This window comes from Nicotiana attenuata, unplaced genomic scaffold (genome assembly GCF_001879085.1).
Source record: "Nicotiana attenuata strain UT unplaced genomic scaffold, NIATTr2, whole genome shotgun sequence".
NCBI lineage: Eukaryota > Viridiplantae > Streptophyta > Magnoliopsida > Solanales > Solanaceae > Nicotiana > Nicotiana attenuata.
The window spans coordinates 528,612-549,304 of record NW_017670482.1 but is presented as its reverse complement, the minus strand read 5'-3'; the positions used below and the strand labels follow the sequence as shown (position 1 = coordinate 549,304).

At 36.0% G+C, this 20,693-nt stretch overlaps 3 protein-coding genes and 1 pseudogene across 3 annotated transcripts in view; all 4 read right to left on the bottom strand.

Annotated features, from left to right (window-relative positions):
• The window catches only part of LOC109240064 (DEAD-box ATP-dependent RNA helicase 53-like), a 5,975-nt gene extending 2,902 nt beyond the window's left edge, over positions 1–3,073 (bottom strand). The window contains exons 1-4 of the mRNA XM_019406679.1: positions 2,994–3,073; positions 1,770–2,181; positions 1,568–1,666; positions 1,190–1,414 (exon numbers count right to left, since the gene is read on the bottom strand). Coding sequence (XP_019262224.1) covers positions 1,190–1,414; positions 1,568–1,666; positions 1,770–2,181; positions 2,994–3,073 — 816 coding nt within the window. The remainder of the gene's footprint in view (positions 1–1,189; positions 1,415–1,567; positions 1,667–1,769; positions 2,182–2,993) is intronic.
• A 1,368-nt stretch (positions 3,074–4,441) lies between these two features.
• LOC109240072 (yrdC domain-containing protein, mitochondrial) lies at positions 4,442–9,080 on the bottom strand (the record flags this gene model as incomplete). Its single annotated transcript, XM_019406689.1, is given in 4 exon segments — positions 4,442–4,733; positions 5,006–5,181; positions 8,500–8,734; positions 8,852–9,080. Coding segments are annotated over 4 exon segments (776 nt in total), but the record flags the coding sequence as incomplete, so codon positions are not given.
• Positions 9,081–15,181: 6,101 nt separating this feature from the next.
• Positions 15,182–16,167, bottom strand: LOC109240063. The gene is made up of 2 exons (XM_019406678.1): positions 15,835–16,167; positions 15,182–15,631 (listed from the first exon to the last, which is right to left on the bottom strand). The coding sequence occupies exons 1-2, from the start codon at positions 16,165–16,167 to the stop codon at positions 15,182–15,184; spliced, it is 783 nt and encodes a 260-aa protein (XP_019262223.1).
• A 2,454-nt stretch (positions 16,168–18,621) lies between these two features.
• Positions 18,622–20,693, bottom strand: part of LOC109240062 — an 8,328-nt pseudogene continuing 6,256 nt past the window's right edge.

The window sequence follows — 20,693 nt, the reverse complement described above, 5'->3', positions numbered from 1 at the left end:
GCAGCATTTTGAAGGATCATAGCAACATAGAGTTACTAAACAGAATGCTCTGTTGCTCAGGTTTTAGTATAGCTGGTAAAGAATACAGCTGAATTGTGAACTTCAGAAGAGAATCTAATGATCAGAGCTTCGTTCTTGTAAATCAGCCGCTTGTGAAACTCAATGAATTCTGGGAAATCATTTGATTAACCTGATGATACATGTCCGATTGGTGAGAAATCGGGCAAGTTTGACATGCTATACCATCCTACTAGAGTATGCTTTCTCCACATAGTGGCACAAACAAGGTATTGCGACACAAGGCGAAGTCCAAAAATGAGGCAGATAATCATGTAAAGCAATGCTTCAAGTGGGAAACAAGGGAGGAAGCAGTGACTAGCTGTTATGGCACTGCAAAATAACTAATGAACAGCGGAAACATTCCTATCTTTACTGGGAATGGAGTGGATAATGCCTCGAACGACAGCTGAGTTGCTGACATTGGAGGGATGCCTAGAGGAAGAACTACTAATATTGATCTGGAAGACACTCACCAGTCTGAAAGTGAAGATTTTGGGAAGAATTCGAGGGGTTGGCTCTGATTAGACAGAATAAAAGGTAGAGCTTATAAGCCTCATACTTTTGGTTTAAACTAGAAAAGGTAGATGGCCAAGAGGATTTCACAGCCTTTTGATCTCACTAGACATACAGCTTTTGTAAAGACATTGTAGCACTCTCTTGGTGCACATTTCTCTCGTTGATAAAATATTTACTTATATTCTTAACAAATAGTCGGTTTGTCTCTCAAAGGATGTTCAAAAGTGCTTTTTTGGCTGTCTACTCTGTACATGTGAAATTTGTCTCAAGATACAATGCCTTTTACATGATCCTAAAACACGTAAGTATCATGTTGCACTGCTTCAATGTTTTAGCATAAATTTCATTAAAATTTTTTGTCCTAAACTTTCTAAGATTCCATAAACATGTAAGCCGGTATTATAGGTGATGTTTTGGATTCTAGAAAGGTGTGAATGGTTTTGTCCCATACTGATGAGTTATCGGAGCACACAAAATGCTCCTTATCAGATCAGCTCTATTTTCCTTCCCCGTTTTTTTCCTTCAGAAAGTGGAAACAGAAGGGAAGGCAAGGAATGAGATATGACTGAAGCATTGTTAAGTAATCAGGCAATTAAAAGAATGAAAGACCAACCAGATCAACATTAGGTACATCAAGTCCTCGAGCAGCAACATCAGTGGCCACTAATACATTGAATTGACCTTGTCGGAAACCGGACAGAGTTCTCTCCCTCTGGCTTTGCGTGATATCCCCATGCAAAGCTTCACATCTCAAAGTTTTTTGCATTGCACTCGCCAATCTATCAGCATCACGCTTTGTTTGGGTAAACACAATACACTTGCCTCCTTTTGCATGCTCCTGAAGAACAAATAGATGCTCAGTCTTGAAAATTTAGACAAAAAAAGAAATCATTTTACTCATTAGGTGGATAGCAACAACATGCAATGACACTAGATCAATAGGTTAGATATGAAGTAGAACTGAAAAGAGACTTAGGTTATAGATTCATACTGATATTAAGGGTCCAAGAACTGCTGGTTTCTGACGCATCTCACAAGCAATTGAATACAAGGAAATGCCATCGGCTAATTTCTTGTCAGAATCCCCTACCTGCACACACATTTACACATAATTATTTAGCATAAAAACCTCTAGGGTACTCAGTAAAAATAAGACAGATGGCCTGTCCACATGGTGAGAATAGCGGCCTCACAAGATCAATGTGAATTGGCTTCTTCAAGAACTTGTTGGTAATTTTCATTATCCAACTTGGCATTGTGGCTGAAAACATCATCGTCTGATGTTTCTGCCGAACATTTTCAAGAATGGTTTCAACATCCTCCGCGAAGCCCACATTAAGCATCTGATCAGCTTCATCTAGAACAACGAACTGGATTTCTGATAAATTTAAGGACCTCCTCTTCAGCAGATCAATGACTCGACCAGGTGTTCCAACAACAATGTCTGCACCCCTTTGAAGAGTACTCATTTGGCGTTGAATGGGGACACCACCATAAACACACAGTGTATCCAAACCGGGAGCAGATTCATAAAATTCTTTCTCCACCTGGCGTGCAAGTTCTCTAGTGGGAGCCAAGAGCAATGCTAAAGGGTTTCTTCCCCGTCTGTATAGTTTAGAATAACCAAAAAGAATTTCAATTTTAACGAATTTCTTATTCTCAACAAATAAGCAGAATCAAATAAAGAATCATCAATATTTTTATGGCGCATTAAAAATATTAGGTAGGCACTATTTGCACTAGGAATGGGATTTGGGAATGTTTTTGGAAGTCTAATTGTTGAACCAGCACAAGGTTGAAGCTTTACACAAATTAAACACCAAAAGTTAAAATCCAAAAAAACACAGACAAATAATTAACTCAAAAAAATTGCTTAAATGGTAAAAAAGGGTATAAACAGTGTAAAAAGACGAAGTTACCTCAAGGCCAAGGCCTTTCTTTAATGTGAGTATGAGTGGCGATTCTCTGCTTCTTAGTGGTCGATTGAACCTCTTCTATCTTCATATTTTTCTTCTTCTTTGTTTGGAGTTTAAGAGTAGCTTCTCTAATTTTTGAAGGGGTAAAATTTTTAATGCGCCATAAACCCCACCATGTTCATATTATTTGAAATAAACTCTCCAAATGTGCCACTTTTGGCGTATTGTTTTTCTTTCTTACTTACTTTTTTCCTTTTTTTACCTTAAGGCCAATTCTACTTTCTCAATAATATAAAGTATGAGGATCAAAACATCTAATTTACATTCTGAAATTGAATGTCTAGCCTTTTCTTTGGATTAAAATTTACCTATTCAAAAACTACAAGAAGAGTTAGTAACATATTTTTTTTATAATTAAAGATATGGAAAATGTTTGAAAAAAGTCCTAGCTAGAGAAAGAATTTGATAATGATATTACATAAAATGAGATGAAAAAAGTACCTAGTATTTTGTCTAATATGACCTTCTTCAATTGACAAAGTCGTACACAGTTTTCCACAATTTTTTTTCAAAACCCGCATTGGAGCCCGACTATATCCGGATTCACGCCGCGTAAGGCCCCATTCCTACTAAGTATTTTTCCATACCCAGGGCTCGAACCCGAGACCTCTGGTTAAGGGAAGAGCAGTCCCGTCCACTGCACCACATCCTTTGGTGGTTCCACAATTTTTTCTGATTTGTGTCTATCTTTTCTTTCTTTTTATTCTTTCTCCCCATTACACCAAATTCTGTAAGTAAAAGCAACTCATACTGCGGGATGTGACACTATACCTGTTGATAAATGAAAAGGAAAGATAATATACATTGAGGTGCATCTAAAACGTTTGCCATCATTAGTCAGACACAAGACACTATGAATCTCAAAAGTCAACAAGTTCCAAATATGATGTTTTCGTGGATTAGATGATTCATTACATTAAGCTACCAAATAGAAAACAATACACACTTTAGATCCTACAACTTCCATAACAAAGATAAAATCAAATAAATATACACGCGAACAAATGCGTGCTTCTCAGTGTTTCTCAAGTGATTTGACAGCAACGGGAGCACAATCGCGTCATGTTTTTAGGAGGCATGCTTAAAACTCAGGCACAAGTCCTATTCTAGTTAACAGCTTCAACTTGACAATAGCTTCCTAACCTCCAGTTCCATCTTCCAGTAAGGAATGTCTTTCAAGGATAGCAACAGTCTCTTCCTCGGCACTGTCATAAGATTAGTAATTCATCAAATTACGCACAACAGTCTTATGACTTTCTCGTCCCAATGCTCAAACACCAAGAAAAGTTTCGACAATACAGTCGTAGTTGTACACAACAACAACAACAACAACCCAATGTAATCCCACAAGTGGGGTCTGGGGAGGATAGGATGTACGCTGCCTTACCCCTACCCTGAAAGGGCAGAGAGACCAGTCGTAGTTGTACACACAGAATATATACATGATCAAGTCATGGACATTATTTAGACCATTACCCCAGATAGAAATCTAGAAGGCAAAAAAAAAATCCAATAGCTAATATTCCATGTGAAGACTCTGTGCTAAAAAAGGATAAAATATTATTTTGTCCCTCAAACAAGAAATGATTTGCAAATAGAATAAAAAGGAGCGAAGTCATAGCTACAATCAACAAAACAAGAACTAGAAAGCATTAAAAAAAGGAGGCATGAGAAATATTGTATTTCTTAATCTTATTGTATTTATTGGGGAAAGGGAATTGACTGACTAATTTAGCAAACAATATGAAAATTATCATGCACCTTCTTACTCATCAAGTATTTTCTGGTAAATTTCATTAATTTAAAAGTCAACTCCTTTGAAGCCTTCTCAGAAGGTTATGATCAGTTCAACTCGACAATATTTCCCATCCTAGATAATGGAAGCTTACCTCCCAGGTCTTAGAATCTTGTACTTTCCCAACTTGGTAAGATCCACCACTGTTGATCCTGCTCGCCCAGCCGGAAGAATTCCGCCATCATAGACATATGCACAATGCTCCCAAAGGTTCTCAAAATCTTTGATGTTTATGCTACTGGGCTGTCCACTGAGGTTAGCGCTAGTAAGTGCAAGGGCACTTCTAGAACCACGGGCGATTACCCTGATGAAGTTATAGTCAGGCACTCGGACACCTATGCTCTCTAATCCAGGGTTTAATGACTTCTCAAGGATACTTGACTCACCTGCAAAATATCTGAATTCAGCCTCTAGTACCGAAGATTTATAAGAGAAAGATAAAAGCTTCTAAAACTACTGAACACGGGCCAGTATTTGCCCAGGTGAGTGACTCTTCTTGGTCCTTCTTCAAGTGTCTTACTTGAGTAGTTACATACATTTACTATGTAACAATTAAGTCCTAACTTGAGATATTTAACCTTAAGTCCTAAACAGAGCTTGAATAAGGATACCCATCCCTGCCACATTTGTTGGACATAACATACAATAAGCTACTAACCTCGCCTTAAGACCACAGTTACAGGTCCTGGAAGCAGGCAGTCAAGCAAGCCATGAGGCAGATGATCTGTCACAGCGTAACATTGTATATCATGAACATCGCCAACACAAATCGCCAGAGGACTTGTATGCTTGCGTCCTTTGATCTCATAAATACGATTCACTGCCTCAGCAGAACTACATCAATGCACCATATAAAATTAAACCAGACTTCCCATAAATATGACTTAGAGAAATAAACAACAAATTAAATTGTCTCCTTGATTGCTAGATCAAATGAATAAACAGTGAACGACAAGAATGTTCCTTTTTTCTGAAAGTTAAATCAATCTGGAGCCCCAATAAATATTTCAATGAGAAGTATATTATCTTCCGTTTTCTAACAACCTAGGTTCAAAAGATTCCTTTCTAGTTCACAGAACTAATCAGCACTTGCAGGTTTTGAGCATATCAAGTTTTGGCAGTAATCTTAATTCAATTTCCGTACCAGTCTCTGCTGCTAGCTCATTCCAAGGCAACTTAGCGACACCCATTTGCTGGTCTTTCCCAATGTCATTATGAAGACCTCCAAGATGAGAGATTGGGTCTCTTTGTGTTCTGCAATTTAACTCAAACTTCTGATTCTAAACGGGATTTAGGTTCTTCTCAATGATTTTGCTTAACCTTGAAAAGTGGATGAATGTATACAACCACAAATAGATCAGATTTTCCTAACATTTCATGGTTCTTTAAGCCATTAGCCTTTACTACAGTTACTATGTGCTTCCCTGTGGCTTAAGCTCCAAATTGCTATTATCGATAGACATGCCGTCAATCGGAACAACAATTTTGGCGGGGCCATTCTAGCAATATCTATCACTAGTGTATTTACAGTGTCATCAATCATATCTGAAAGTCCAAAAAGAGCTCTTAAACTTCCACCAACAGCCCTCAAAATATTATCAATTCTATTGTTTGGCTTAGAAAATAAGCTATAGTAACAGCAGAGAAGCAAGGAATTTCCCAGCTAGTTGAAACATGACAACAAAATTAATGAAGTTGAAGACTTTAGAAAATGGGTACAGAAGCAACCATTGCAGCTTCAATACCTAAGACAATATTCAGATCACCACCCCATCAGAGGTCAATGTCCTTTTTTTGGGATAACAGGAGGTGTCCCAGCTTGGCGCACTTCGACTATCCGGCCGGATACCTATTACCTATCACTAGCGTAGATACCAGCAGAGGCGGATATGGGTTCAATCTCTAAGCTTTTTAGCATTGAACCCATTATATTTTTAAAGTTATGGGTTCATATCTACTTTTTGTTGCAATATTAATGAATATTTACACATAAATTATATTCCGCATCAAGAGTACTCAATTCAGATGAACCCGGTACCATAAGGCTAGATACACCCCTGGATACCAGGTAACTCTATCTACCAAGGCTTAGGCAGATAAAACACCTAGTTTTTGTTATCTCCGCTAAGATTTGAATGTTAGTCTCCAAGGTTTGCACCCACTTCATTGACCACTAGGCTGTGGGGTATCCTATCCGGGGTCAATATCCATAGTGCTTTGACCCTGTATAAGGCTGTGAACACGAATACTTTCTATTTAGGTGCCAAAGTTCCCAATGATAATTTGCTGAACTTCAATGAAGTAATTCCAGGAGGTCAATAAGTTTCTAAAAGAGGTTCAACAGATTCTCTTATAATAGCCTCTCCTGCTTCGGCAATAAATGGCCACAATTTGCTCGATTGTTTGTTCAACCCTTTGACCTGTTCATAAACTAGGAATAACATACATTCAAGAAAGTTACCGCCGCACATTTTCTTTAGATCGTCCCTGTTGAGGGAGCCCATTAGTTTTACATCAGCTGCCTTGCTGATTCGCTTGTTGCTCCTGTACCTCAAATGTCGTCAAGCTGTCATTAAACTGATTCCGAAGATTATCCCCATCAGAACTCAGAAATCAACCCCATTCTATTTCAACCCAATTCCCTCTTTATTCCCAAAATAATAACTGCGTATATGATAAATACTGAAACAACTTGCTTCTCAAACACAGAATTATTGCTGCTTCCTTTTCTTTACTCTTTACAGGAGCGGCCTCCACAAAGCTTTGAGGCTAAAGAAGAAAAGGTATCTTACTTATTTCATTGTACAATGAAATTAACGAGGGTTGGACGGTTAAGCATTACTAACTACCCCGCTCCTGAGAGTGGTCTTTCTGTTTGTTTCTTCCAACAAAAATGTTTGAAACTTCCTGTTCAGTCAATATGTTATTGCAATACTCTAGGAAGGCTGGGTTTCTTAAGGTCTAATCTATTAGGAGTACTTCTTTCTTTGAGTTAGATTGTATCATTTCCAGGGAGACGGGTGGGAAGGAGATACAGAATATGAGAAAGTAGCTTTCTTCACATGGTGTGGAACAGGGAATAAAAACCTTATAGCACAACTGCAGATCAATAACAATCAGCAGGAATGGAGAGTGACTACAGATATCATTCCTTTATCACTATCTAGTTCCCACTTCAAGCACACAGTGTCCTTTCACAAGCCAAATTCCCCAAGTACCTAAACAAAGGACAATGATTCCGGTCCAAAAAGAATAATTCCTCATTAAGTTGACATCCTATGCTCAATTAGCTTACCATGTGTTGTGACAGTTTAACTACCACTGTGAAGAAACCTCCAAAAGATTTTCCCTGAAGCTTCACCTCATTTTTGGGTAGTAATAAATATGTTAACCCAACAAAGCAACAACAACAACAACAACTACCCAGTAAAATCCCACAAAGTGGGGTCTGGGGAGGGTAATGTGTACGCAGACCTTACCCCTACCCCGATAGGGCAGAGAGGTTGTTTCCGATAGACCCTCGGCTTAACCCAACAAAGCCAAATCCCAAATAAGATAGTCTTCGCGTAACTGGTAAAGTTGCTGCCATGTGACTAGGAGGTCACGGGTTCGAGCCGTAGAAACAGCCTCTTGCAGAAATGCAGGGTAAGGCTGCGTATAATAGACCCTTGTGGTCCGGCCCTTCCGCGGACCCCGCGCATAGCGGAAGCTTAGTGCACCGGGCTGCCCTTTTTTTAGTATACCAAAACATCATGTTTGCCTATTTCAAAATCTTTCCTGTAAGCTTCTCAACTAATTTCTATTTGCTAGTGTCTAAAAAAGTCAAAGCTTTTACTCCTTTAAAATGTCAGAATATAGAACTACATTGAATCGAAAGGCAAAAATATCAACAAGAAAGTTTAGAATACTTTGCAACAGAATTTTGGTGTTTTACTGTCCAAGCCTAGTTATTAATTCAAGCCTACCCTTTCCTCTCCAATCTATTTCCTTTATCCAATACATAATAAACCAAAACCCAAGAGTACTAACAGTGTATTAGTACAAAGTATACTCAAAATATTACATAAGTATATATTTCTATAACAGTTCATTTTTCTAGTGTCTGTGTGTGTAACTTGTCATCAAAGAAGAAAGAGCAAATTAGAGGCATACCAAGCATCACAAGCAAAACCATATAATGTATCAGTGGGCACAGCTATAACTTTCCCAGCTTTGATAGCTTCAATTGCCTCTTCGGCATAATCTTCTGAAGCAGGACTCACAGAAACTACCTTAGTCTCCACATTGCCATCACTTTTCTCCAAACTCCAAGCCATTTTCTTCACATTAAAACCCCTCCTACTTCTTGTCCACAAGTTCAAAAATCCAATCTTTTCCACCCCTTCAGCTAAAAAAAAAAAAAGGTTTAATCTTTGTTATGTCTAAGCAAAACTGGAAACAGAATTTATAATTATAAGAAGAAAAGGGAAGAAGACTAACGATGAGTGTTAATATCAAAGAGCACCTCGAGAAGGGTGAAATAGAGAGGTGAAGTAAGGGAGAGTTTGGGCTATTTTTGTGGGTGTGGTGGCGTTCATCAGTCTTCTCTCCCCTGCAACTTTGTTTATCTCAAGAAAATATATGCCCGATTTGGTTGGAGGCCTATGGCCTCATTTGTTTGTTTTTTAAGATTAAGACGTCTTATATCAAGATGTGTATTAAGATTAAGATATATGAATCTCAATACAAATCTGAATATATTAAGATCTGAATAGAAATAATTAAGACTGTTTGATTTTTAACATCTGAATATATAAAATTTATCTTTATTTGAAAATTAATAAACATAAAATTCAAATGAAATACTAACTAATCTAATATTCTATCAATAAAATATATAGTTTTTTAAAATATGATAGTTGTTGATGGTGATGGCTAACACGTGAATGTCGACTAGAGACGGTGGTTGGTGATAGTTTTGGTTGATGATGGTGGTTCATGCTAGTAACTAGTAGTGATTGGTAGTGGAGGCGATTATGATTGAGGATGGCGGTGGTGGGTGGTGATAGTTAATAATGGCTGGTGGTGGTAGTAGTTGTGACTGAGGAAGATGGTGGATGGGTGGTGGTAGGTTATAAGATGGGCAATACCGATTGTGATTGTTGATGGTGATGGGGTGGTCAGTTGTGATAGTTGAGGTGGATGAGTGTTAATTGTGGGTGAGAATGATGGTGGTCGGAGTGGTGGGGATAGTGGATGGTGATGGTTGATAATGGTGGCGGCTATGATTGAGGATGATGGTGGCGTGGGGGTGGTGGTGGGGGTAGTGGTGGTGGTGGTAGTGGTAGTGGCATGGTGGTAGTTGATAATGGTAGGCGGTGGCGGCAGTTAATAATAAATATGTGATAGCATCTTAATGAAATTAAGTCTCTGTCATAGATCTTAATCATACAGACCTGTTCAGACTCATTAAGTGGTTGCGAAGTAAAAAAACAAACATACTTAGTGATTAAGATCTAAATAATTAAGATTTAGACTTTAAAAACAACGCACTTAACGTCTAAGATCTGAATGATTAAGATTGCCAAGTCTGAAATTCAGCCGCCAATTGACTTTAAGGCTACCGTGCACTCTTTTTTTGTTTTTGTTTTTGTTTTTGTGAGTACTCTATTTATTTCCTTTTTATACCTTTCACTGTTGTAATAAAACTCAAGCAATTAAACTCTTTAACCAAAACTCCAAAACACTATCTACATAAAACTGTAGTAGAAAAAAAAACAAGATTTGAATTGCCCAATTCAAACAAACTCAGCTGAATACAAACTAAAAACACTAATTAGGAATATGGCCACCTAATTAATCTACAAAAAGTTGAAACTTTTCAAGAATTTCCACCAAAAAATCAGTTTAACAGAAGAAGAGCTGGAGTTAAAGGATAATACTACTCACCAAGTCACAGTCAAAATCAAGACTAGATTAATATACCAAAAACAAAGGATCTTTTTCTATGCCCTTTTGACCCCAGTGAAAGATTGTTGTGATAAAACTGAATTAATTTAAACTATTTGACCAAATTTCAAAACACAATCAACAGAAAACTGTACTAGAAAAAGAAACAAACCAAGACATGAATTCCCCAATCCAAACAAACTCAGCTGAAAATACAAACTACAAACACTTACTATGAATATAATCAGCTAACTAATTTACAAAAGATTGAATTTTTTTCAAGAATAGTAGTATTACAGATTACTTACCAAGTCAGAGTTAAAAAAACCAAGACTAGACTAAAATACCCAAAAAGAGTAGAAGAATCAAGAAGCCAAAGAATTGGTGGTAGGTGGAAATTGTGAAGGACTTGTAATGAAATGGGTTTCAGAAATTAGACGTTGTAGAACGTCAGTCTAATGTGAACCTATCAAAAGAATTTCAAAATATTGCTGAATTTGATCGCATGGTCTAATCATTTTATTTTTATTTATTTTCCCAGTAGGCACGACTAATAAAAGAAAGTTGTGGACGGAAATTTAATTGGTCAAAAGTACAAGGACTGAGATGCAAAATTAGAGGGAATCATTCCGCTATATTCCTTAGCTTAGCAAGAAATAACTAACTGTCGTTTCGACCTCTTAGACAAAAAGACCGCAGTGTGGAAAAAGTAAAAGGACACAGGACCATCGCCACGTGTTGTCTTCTTATTGGGTAAATTGTTCGACACGTGAAACAATACGAACACCTTTTAGACGTGAAAGAAAGGGATAATTTCAGCCCTTGTCACTTGGCTTAACAGCCCAACCGAAAATGGCCCACGTTTGAAGTCCTTACCTAGTTTTAGCTCAGATTGTATATAATCTGAAATAACATTTTCAAACTTTAGCCACTATTACAAACACACTTTTAGGGTTTCTTTATTTTCATTTTTCCCCGGCACACTCTATACTCTCAGCCTCTCTTTGCTTTCTCCTTTCTTTCTCTTCTTTCACTCACTTAGATCTGAATATTTATAGAACTCAAATTTCTCTACTAAGTTGCTTAATCTTCATAAATTTTTATAGATCTCAAATATTTGAATCTCGATTTATGTGTGTCCAAATTTAAAATTGAAGTTTTGTTGCATCCAAATTCTAAACTCCATTGAAGGAGCTTGAAAAGCTAACTCTAAAGTGACGACATGTTCGTTCTGGTCAGGAAGTAAAGAGCAGTCCCTTAAGGCGTAGCTGATTCACCATGAGAGCTAAGTGGAAGAAGAAGCGTATGAGGAGGTTGAAGAGGAAGCGCCGGAAGATGAGGTAGAGATCTAAGTAAAAGCTTATTCCGCACGTCTCAGCATTCTTAGCTTTTGGTGTATCTTCTTTGCCTTAGGTTATTGCGTCTTTTTGTTCCCTTTTTCAGAACTTTGTAGTTAATATCTCTAGTGTTTTTGTGCTAATGGCACCTAATGTACTTATGCTTTTGAGGTATATTGAAACTCTGATATCCATTTTCGCTTTTCTTTAAAAAAAAAAAAACTCTAAATTATTGTAATGATAAGAATCTTGAGTGATGGGTTAACTGTGTCTGATTAACATTGGTTTTGAGAACCATACTAGTTGAAGAAGGAATGTCAAGATGAAATCCAGTTTTGTATACACCTTTCTACATCATTATACAATATTATACAATATTATACAAAATTATAATGAGGGTATAATGTTGTATAATATTGTATATTAGGTGTGAAAATATTTATACAACATTGATCTTTTTTTTGAAGTAAGTTTCTCTTTCATGATAGTAATTTTAGTTTTGTTGCATGTTTTCTATTTTTAGTTTTTCCACAGTTCCCTTTTGCTTTTGTTTTGGTTACTTTTTATTTAGATATTTCTTTTTGCTTTTACTTCGTATTCTCTATGTTTTCTATTAACACTGAGTTTGTTTTTTTTCCAGCGAAATAGTGGTATACATTATTCAACATTTCATATACAAGTTTATACAAACTTATACATCAATATACATTACTGTACAGATGAAGTTAAAACTGAAAAATAGAATTTTTATATTTTTCTCACTTTTATCTAACAATTTATATATAAAGTTAATTTTTTCGTTGATTTCTCTACTAAATTATGAATTTTCAAATTTTTCTTTTCTTGTTGAGTTTTTTGTCAAATCATAAACTTTGGAGCAAATTCATCTATATAGAACTTGGAAAATAAGAGATTTTAGGTCTGTTTGTTGTATGTTTATAGCTGGGATAGGAATGTATAAACTTGGATAAGAAATAGAACAAAAACCCATGAAAGATTTGCGTCAGAATAAAAAGGGCATAAAGGTTTTTTTCGGATGTGAGCCAAATAATATTGGGCTATATTTGTAAACTTAAATCTGGGTCATCCGGTTGCAAGGTTAACTTCTGGAGTGTATTATTACGTAATTTTATCTGAAAGAAAGTACAGTAATAAAAAATTTCTTCATATAACAGACTTTTTGTTAAACTAAGACTCATTTCAGCTCATCTAGTTTTACTAGCAAATGTATTATGAATACTTAGTTTGATTTCGTGCCCAAAGTCTATCGAAAAAATCTCTCTACCTTTATAACTTGTAAATTACAAGGTAAGAATAAAATTTACGTACACATTATGCTTCCCGAACCCTTCTTGTAGAAATATGCTGGATTTTCTGTTATTGTTCAATGTACTAAACCTGAATAATCTTAACATGATCTAATATTGTTCGTTTTATTTGCACTGATTTTTCCTAAAGACACGTAACCACTTGGCATTCCGATTACTTCATTCATAAACCTTTTTTTAAATTTCAAATAAAGGAGAAGCTTCCATTCTAGAAGCTACCGCTTCCCGCCTCCCTCGCGATGAGTTCAGTGGGCCGATGTTTGGCTGACCCTGTTCTTCTCATTCGTGTTGGGTTCATCCAGAAGTACAGTAAAGAGAAATAGAACCACTGGAGAGTCGTCTGCAGTTCACACATGGGCAAAGACGACTGACTTTGGAAGCGAAACACAAACCTATTTCCGCTATTTCGGGTTCTTATTGAACATAGCAAAATCAAGGTTGATGATAAAGTCGGCAAAGTTTCCATGGTGTTCTACCACCTCACACCATTTAAGAACATATGTACACTTTATATATAATTAAGTCACGCATGGCCATCATGGGATATATTCACTAGCCCCTCCAATCTAGCACGGCGTGGCCAACCCCTATTGACTTGGGCTTATCTGAGTATTTTTTAAATTTAATTTGCCTATGTTCCCATGAACAAATTTAAGTCTACTTAATCATAACAGTGGTAGTAATGATAATAAACAAAGTGTCACACCTCCTTTTTACATCCGAGAGGGATATAAGGAAGTTTTTCTAATTAAAGTAACATTATTCAATATGGGATTATTTTAATTATCAGAGTCGCCACTTGGAATAGTTTTTGGCGTCCCAAGACATCGGTTTATTTTAAAATCCCAAATCGAGGAAATTCGACTTTCCTTTTGAAGTCTGTGAACCAGAAATTCTGAATAAGGAATTCTGTTAACCCGGGAAAAGGTGTTAGGCATTCCCGGGTAACGTAGTTCTAGCACGGTCGCTTAAACTATTATATTGACCTAATATATTATTTACTACATGTTTTAAACCTATTGTGCATTTTTACATTATTAGCCGCTTTTAATAATTATTGTTACATATTGCAAATCATGTCACGGGAACCGTACCCACGATCTACAACATGTTTAATTTTTTAAAGATTAAATTGTGGTCGGGTCACATAAATGTACCCCGGATTTTAGTAATTAGGCGTCACAACTACGTCACGGGAACCGTACCCGTAGCTATGAAAATTATTTAATTAACGTGCCTAAAGCAAACTAGAAAAGTTCAAGGCATTTTCTATACTAATTATTATTTATGTGAGGGCCATAGGTTATGGATTTTGTTTGCGTATGGCGCACCTCGACTTATTTTCTAAAAGGATTAGCTCTTGATCTAATTTCGTGAAGGCCATGTATTATAAGTTTTAAGCATGACACACCTCAAATCATTTTAAGAAAAGGATTATATATTTTAAAGGCAAACTAAAGGTGCTCCTATTTTAATTTAATTTAAAACTAGTTATCACAACCACGTCATGGGAACCGTACCCGTAATTGTAATAATTTAATCGCGTGCCTAAAGCAAACTACGGTGTTTAAATTATTTCCTAAACTACTTTGAGATTATTGTGAAGGCCATAAATTACGAAAATTATTGTGGAAGAAATAAAGTAAATTAGTTATGGAAACATGGGCTAGTTTGTAGCCTTATTGACAATTGGGCCAAACCAATAAGGCGAACAAAACAGGGGCGATGTGCACAAATAGCCACTGACGGCTCATGTCTTTATTTTAAAGCCAGTGTTTTAAATGTCTTTAGTCTTTAGCCACTGATTTAATAAACTTTAACTGCCCAGACGAAAATACCCTTCTGCTCATGTCCTTAACTTCAGGACTTCAGGACTACATGTCCTTAACTTTTGAACTTGAAACTCTAAGTTTAGGACTTCAAGACTACATGTACTTAACTTTTTAACCTGTAACTCTAAGTTCAGGACTTCAGGACTACATGTTCTTAACTTTTGAACTTAGAACACTTTACATGAATTTACTTTTTAATATCAGTTTTATTGTAGATAATAAATATTAATACAAAATTACACTATATCAAAGACAAATTTAGATGCCTGACAAGATACATAAAAGCATATTAAACACACATAATAAAATTGTAGTATACTTCATAATGATCTTTAAAAACTTAAACGATTACACAAAAAAATGTAGATTCTTTAACTCACTAACAGTAACTACAAAATAACAATTCTAACTACATGATTTTTTTTTTGGGTGCATTCTTGCAAGATCTTTTGTTATGCCCTTCACTTCCACAGTTTCCACATGACACCTTGTACTTCTTTGACTTTAGTTCATCATATGTTTTGTATCTTTCCTTTTGTGGTCTTCCTGGCTGCTTTTTCTCTCCCGTAGGTGATTTTACTACTTCATCAGATATATGTTGTGGCACATTCCATTTGCTTTCATCAGGAAGGGGATTTACTGGTATTTCATATGTACGGAGTAGACTCTCCCTTGTGTAATACGGCGAGCAATAATTTTCATATCCTTTATTCCTGTCCCTTAAAGCTGACAAAGCATGCGCACATGGAAGTTCATCAAGTTGGAACTGGCCACAAGTACATTTCTTGTTTTCAAGACACACGATGTACCGCTTCACACCATCTATCACGGTATAGATAAGATCTGTTGAAGCCCTCACCTACAATTACATAACAAACAGAAATAAAAATATTTAAAATTCATAAAAATAGTTTATCTACAATTATCTTCAACTTATCAACAATTTATCTACAAATGATCTACCATCTACAAATTAACTACAATTTGTCTACAATTTAACTACATTCTGAAAACACTTTATATAAAAATATTATTATTCTCCACAAAATAAAGAGATCTTACCCTAAGTTTCTGAGATAATGTACTGTTTTTCTCCAATTCTTTGTTGAATCTGTACCCAAGGTATGTGAAAGTACCCTTTGCCTTCAACAACTTCTCTTTCGTCCAACGTTCAAGAAGTGTCCTCATATACTCTAATAGGTCAAATATAGGCAGCTCTCTTGCATATTTTGTTACAACATTCAACGACTCTGCGATGTTTGATGTCATAGTCCAAGTTCTATTTACCGTTGCATGTACTCTTGACCATCTATGATAGCCAATATCATAGAGGTATGATTTAACACGAGGGTCTATCTCTTTAATCTTCGACATCCTTTCATTAAATTCATCCATAGTGTATGATCCTGCTGTAGCAAAGTACAATTCATTTAATTGTAGATGACCCTTCTTGAACTTTGCCCTTATATTTGTCCAAATATGCCACACGCAAGAGTAGTGTGGCACGCCCGGATAGACAATTGATGTTGCCTTCAGGATCTCTCGTTCCTATCTGAAACAACACATATTGAAGTTCTTTCACCATATGCTAGCTTGAATTGCTCAAAAAACCACTTCCACGATGCATCGTTTTCCGAATCAACCACTGCATATGCCCAAGGCAATATTGTTCCTACATTATTAATAAAAAATTAATTAACTTGCGGCATTGAAATTGCATATAAAGACACAAATACATATAAACTACAAGATATCTACAAAGATATCTACAATGTTTCTACAATTTACATACTGCCTACAAAATAACAACAAAATAACTACATTTATACCTGTTGCATCCATTGTGCTTGCTGTCAGCATAATTCCCCTATAGGCTGTCTTTAAGAATGTCCCATCAACCACGACTACTGGTCTACAATATTCCCAACCACTTATTGATGTACAAAGAGCAACAAATGCATATAAGAAGCATTCATCGATTGTCTTCTTCAATTTAACAATTGAACCAGGATACGTTTTCTCAAGAATATAAAAATATTTTGGTAATTTGTTGTAGGAGTCAGCCGGATGACCTCTCAATAACTGTAAAGCCTTTTCCTTTGCCCTTCATGCTTGCATGTAGCTTAGGTTCACTCCATGTTGGGATAACATGTCAGTTTGTATGTCCTTTGGTGTGTAAACTGTCTTAAGATCACAATACTTTGGCATGACCATGCTACCAACTACAACTGCAGTACGTTTGCGCTGTATGAATGTATCGTCCATTAAGGAGCATGTGTGTTGTCGGTTGAAACTCCTTATCTTGAACATTGTGGAATCATTAATTGATGTTGCCTTGAAGTGCCATTTACAGTTTTCACCAACGCATACAAGCCAGTAGCTTCCAAAAAAATACAATATTTAATACAGATTATAAATGTAGGTGCAACAAAAGGACTGTTTTACCATAAAGTAACATAAACTACAATTTAACTACAATGTAACTACAATTTTACTACAATTTTTAAAATATTTTTTTACTTGACTAAAACACTGCTTTTATTGATATTTTCTCCATACCTTCTATGACTAGATCTTTTAACTCAGAACTGGAACTTGTGCATCACAGAAAAGTGCTTCATTGCAGCAACTACAGTTTGCTTGTCCTGATACACTTGTCCTTCTTCAATATCAGTTTGCGCAGATTCTTTTATTATTTCACTTTGATATTCCTCTATAGTTGGGGAGGATGGCATATCAAGTAACTTTAGGGATCCAGACGAACCTGCATCAATATAAAGATAAACAGTGTTATTTTAATTTGTACAAAATTTGTAGATTTTTTGTAGATATAGTTAAAATTTTGTAGACATCCATATTAGGATGTCAGACATCGTATTTAAATTGTATAAATGTAGTTTTAATTGTAGTTAATTGTAGATATATTGTAGATAATATCGTAAAACCATAATTCTATGCAATTTCTAACTATACAAACCTGCACTTATGTTATCGTTCGTGATTGCCAATTCCATATTGAAATCTCGTACACTTATACATAACGGATGTGAACCTAAGTTTTTATTCTCCTTTTTGGTCTCCATATATACACTAACCCCCATATCATTCCTAATCTCCATTGGGGGACAATTGTCATTCACGATGTATTTGATTTCTACGATTTTTTCTGTAGTATCAATCGATAGTTGTTCTGCAATTGTAGAAACCAGAATATTGTAGCTTGCATTCACATTTACCACAATGGCATCAACTTCAAAATCCCTAAATCTCCCATAGTTGTCCCAAATCCCATTGAATTGTAGCATTATTGCGATTTTCGACATGATTGCTTGTTGTTGTTGGTATTTTTTTGGATTTCTAGATTGAGACAAGAAAAGATGAAGAACAGATATATGATCGACAATTTGATTTCTGAAAACGACGAAGAACAGAATATAGCAATTCGTTGAAGCTGTTCGTAGTTGGATCTCGAAGATTTGAATTCTACAATTTGAATTCAGTTCGTTGAAGCTCTTCGTAGTTGAAGCTGTGCTTACTTTTTTTTCTTAATTTTTGAATTGTAGTTTAAGAGAAAAATACGCTGATGAGAATATTCCTTTTCGTTTCAAAAATTGAATTTAATGTAGAATCAATCAATCAGGATTCTTTCCTGATTTTTAGCGCGTTTTTAGGGAATATTCTACCCTTTTAATACCTAATAAACGAATGGTACATAAATTGTAGGAAAAATGTGGACTAGGCGGGTAATTTAGATAATATAAACATTTTTGGTAATAAAGTTTCATATATGGTATAGATAGGAAAAAATCTCGAAAATCAACTTAATGGAACTTGATGAATTTTTCAGGCTTAATTTGAACAGCCATACCTTACAGTACAAATGCCTCTGTTAGTGGCAAAAATCACAATCGGAGACAATGAGTGCACGATTCAAGTATGAAAAGCATTCCATATCAAGCATATGAACCTGCCAAAGACATTTTCTCCAATTAATTAACCGGAGGTGGGGGTTAGTATTAAATGCATTATCAAGCACGTTGTTGTATGAATGAGAAACGAACCTCGTCAATAAATAAGACACCAGGAACAAGCTCTGCAACACCTTCGTCAACATAACGATTGACAACCTGCAGTGAAATAAGCACATAATAGCCCATTATGCTAAATTACTAAATTCACAGTCTCATAGACACTTCATGAAAATATCCAATTGGACTGTAATCAACATGCATGAAACAGCATAATTATTCGTCCAGAGTACTAGTAGCACTAATAATCACAAGTACCTTGTTTATCTCTTGCCGCAATTTGTCAGTAATCTCGGTTTTCCTAGGTTTCATCATTTGACCCATAAGGGACGATATATCTTGTCCTCCTTGTGGCCGTGCATTTGCAGCATCAAGATCATGTAATGTAACATCCTGGCGAAATATAATATTAGATCTTTGGTTTCCTGTTCCTTTCAATCGAGTTCCCTCATAAAAAACCATTATATTAGTGATATCATTTGACCCCCAAAAAAATTGCACATACTTGGAATTGCATTTTAGTTTGATCAAAACCACACAAGCAAGCAATCATGCCATGTAGGTATCCACAGAAGATCTGATGTACAAAATCTAACTAACTAAATATTTCAATTACAAAGACAACTCATTTCCTCCTAAAAGAATCTTGTGCCAAAAGCAGAGACTTGGTTGCTTGCTAACTTTACCACTATATTAATGTGGACTTTAAGCCATTGGGTTTTAAAGTAGAAGAAGTGTGAATTGGAAATGGAGGGAAATTGAAAATTTGAAGAAGTGAACTTTTGTCTTGCACTTTGTCCCTCATTGGTGAGGGACAACCACATTTGTGTGCTTATATATAGAATCACTTCTTAAAGCTCATAAAAGGAGTTGAAGAGAATGAACCCTCGCGCCGTCGTCGTCGCTCGCTCGGCTTCGGCTTCGGCTTCGGCTTCGGCTTCGTCAAATGATCGATCGATGTTCAGAAAGCCCCTCTTACCGCGGTTCTGCCGCGACCGCAGTAGAACCGCGGCAGGCAGCGTATTCTTCTGAAAAGGCACCTTTTCCAGACACCTCTTCTGATAATTGCCTATAAATTCTGAGGCAAGGGTCCATTTTCTATATACGAAAAACACTCCAGAACTTCTTTCTTTCTGAATATACTGCATTCTAATTCGCAGTCTCACTCTCTCAAATTCGTAAGTGTGATTTTGCTCCGTTCTTTAAGTTCGTTGGTATCCTGCAGTTTGTATTGCCACTGTTGCAGGAAGGTTTATTCCGTTTTATCCTGGGAGGATTTAATCCATAACCTTGGCAACTTGTGAGGGGGTTAAAATTCCTTAAGGACACACAAGCAAATTGTGGACTCGGAATATTTCTTAAACTCTACTATTTTTCCAGATTTCTTTAATTCTTCTAACAGTTTTGTTTTTCTGATTTTGTATTTTAACACAGTAACGCTGTAAAGCTTAAGGAATTTTAATTTACTAACGTTTCTGTGTTGAAACATTTATTAAACTGTTATTCATATTTTGTATATTGTTTTGGAGATTAAAGCCTTGTTGCTTTCTACTCCAATAATTCTTTCTGTCCGGTTTAAAGTACATAAAAACTTTGTCGGAATAATAAACGTACGGGTTTGAAGTATATAAAAACTTCACCATTGTTACGTGTTGTATGTTTGGTTTGATATTCAGTTTGAAGATATCAAAACTTCACTGATTTAACAAAGTTCTGTATTGTTTTCAACTTTACAGAAATATTACGAATGAAAACCAAACTAATGGAAGTGTTGCGGGAACGGGTGCTACTGTTACGAGTGTTGCTGCCTCGTCAAGCCGTTCTACTCCTGCTCATGCTATGGCACCGGCAGAAAAACTCGGAAAGTTTTCCGGTATTGACTTCAAACGCTGG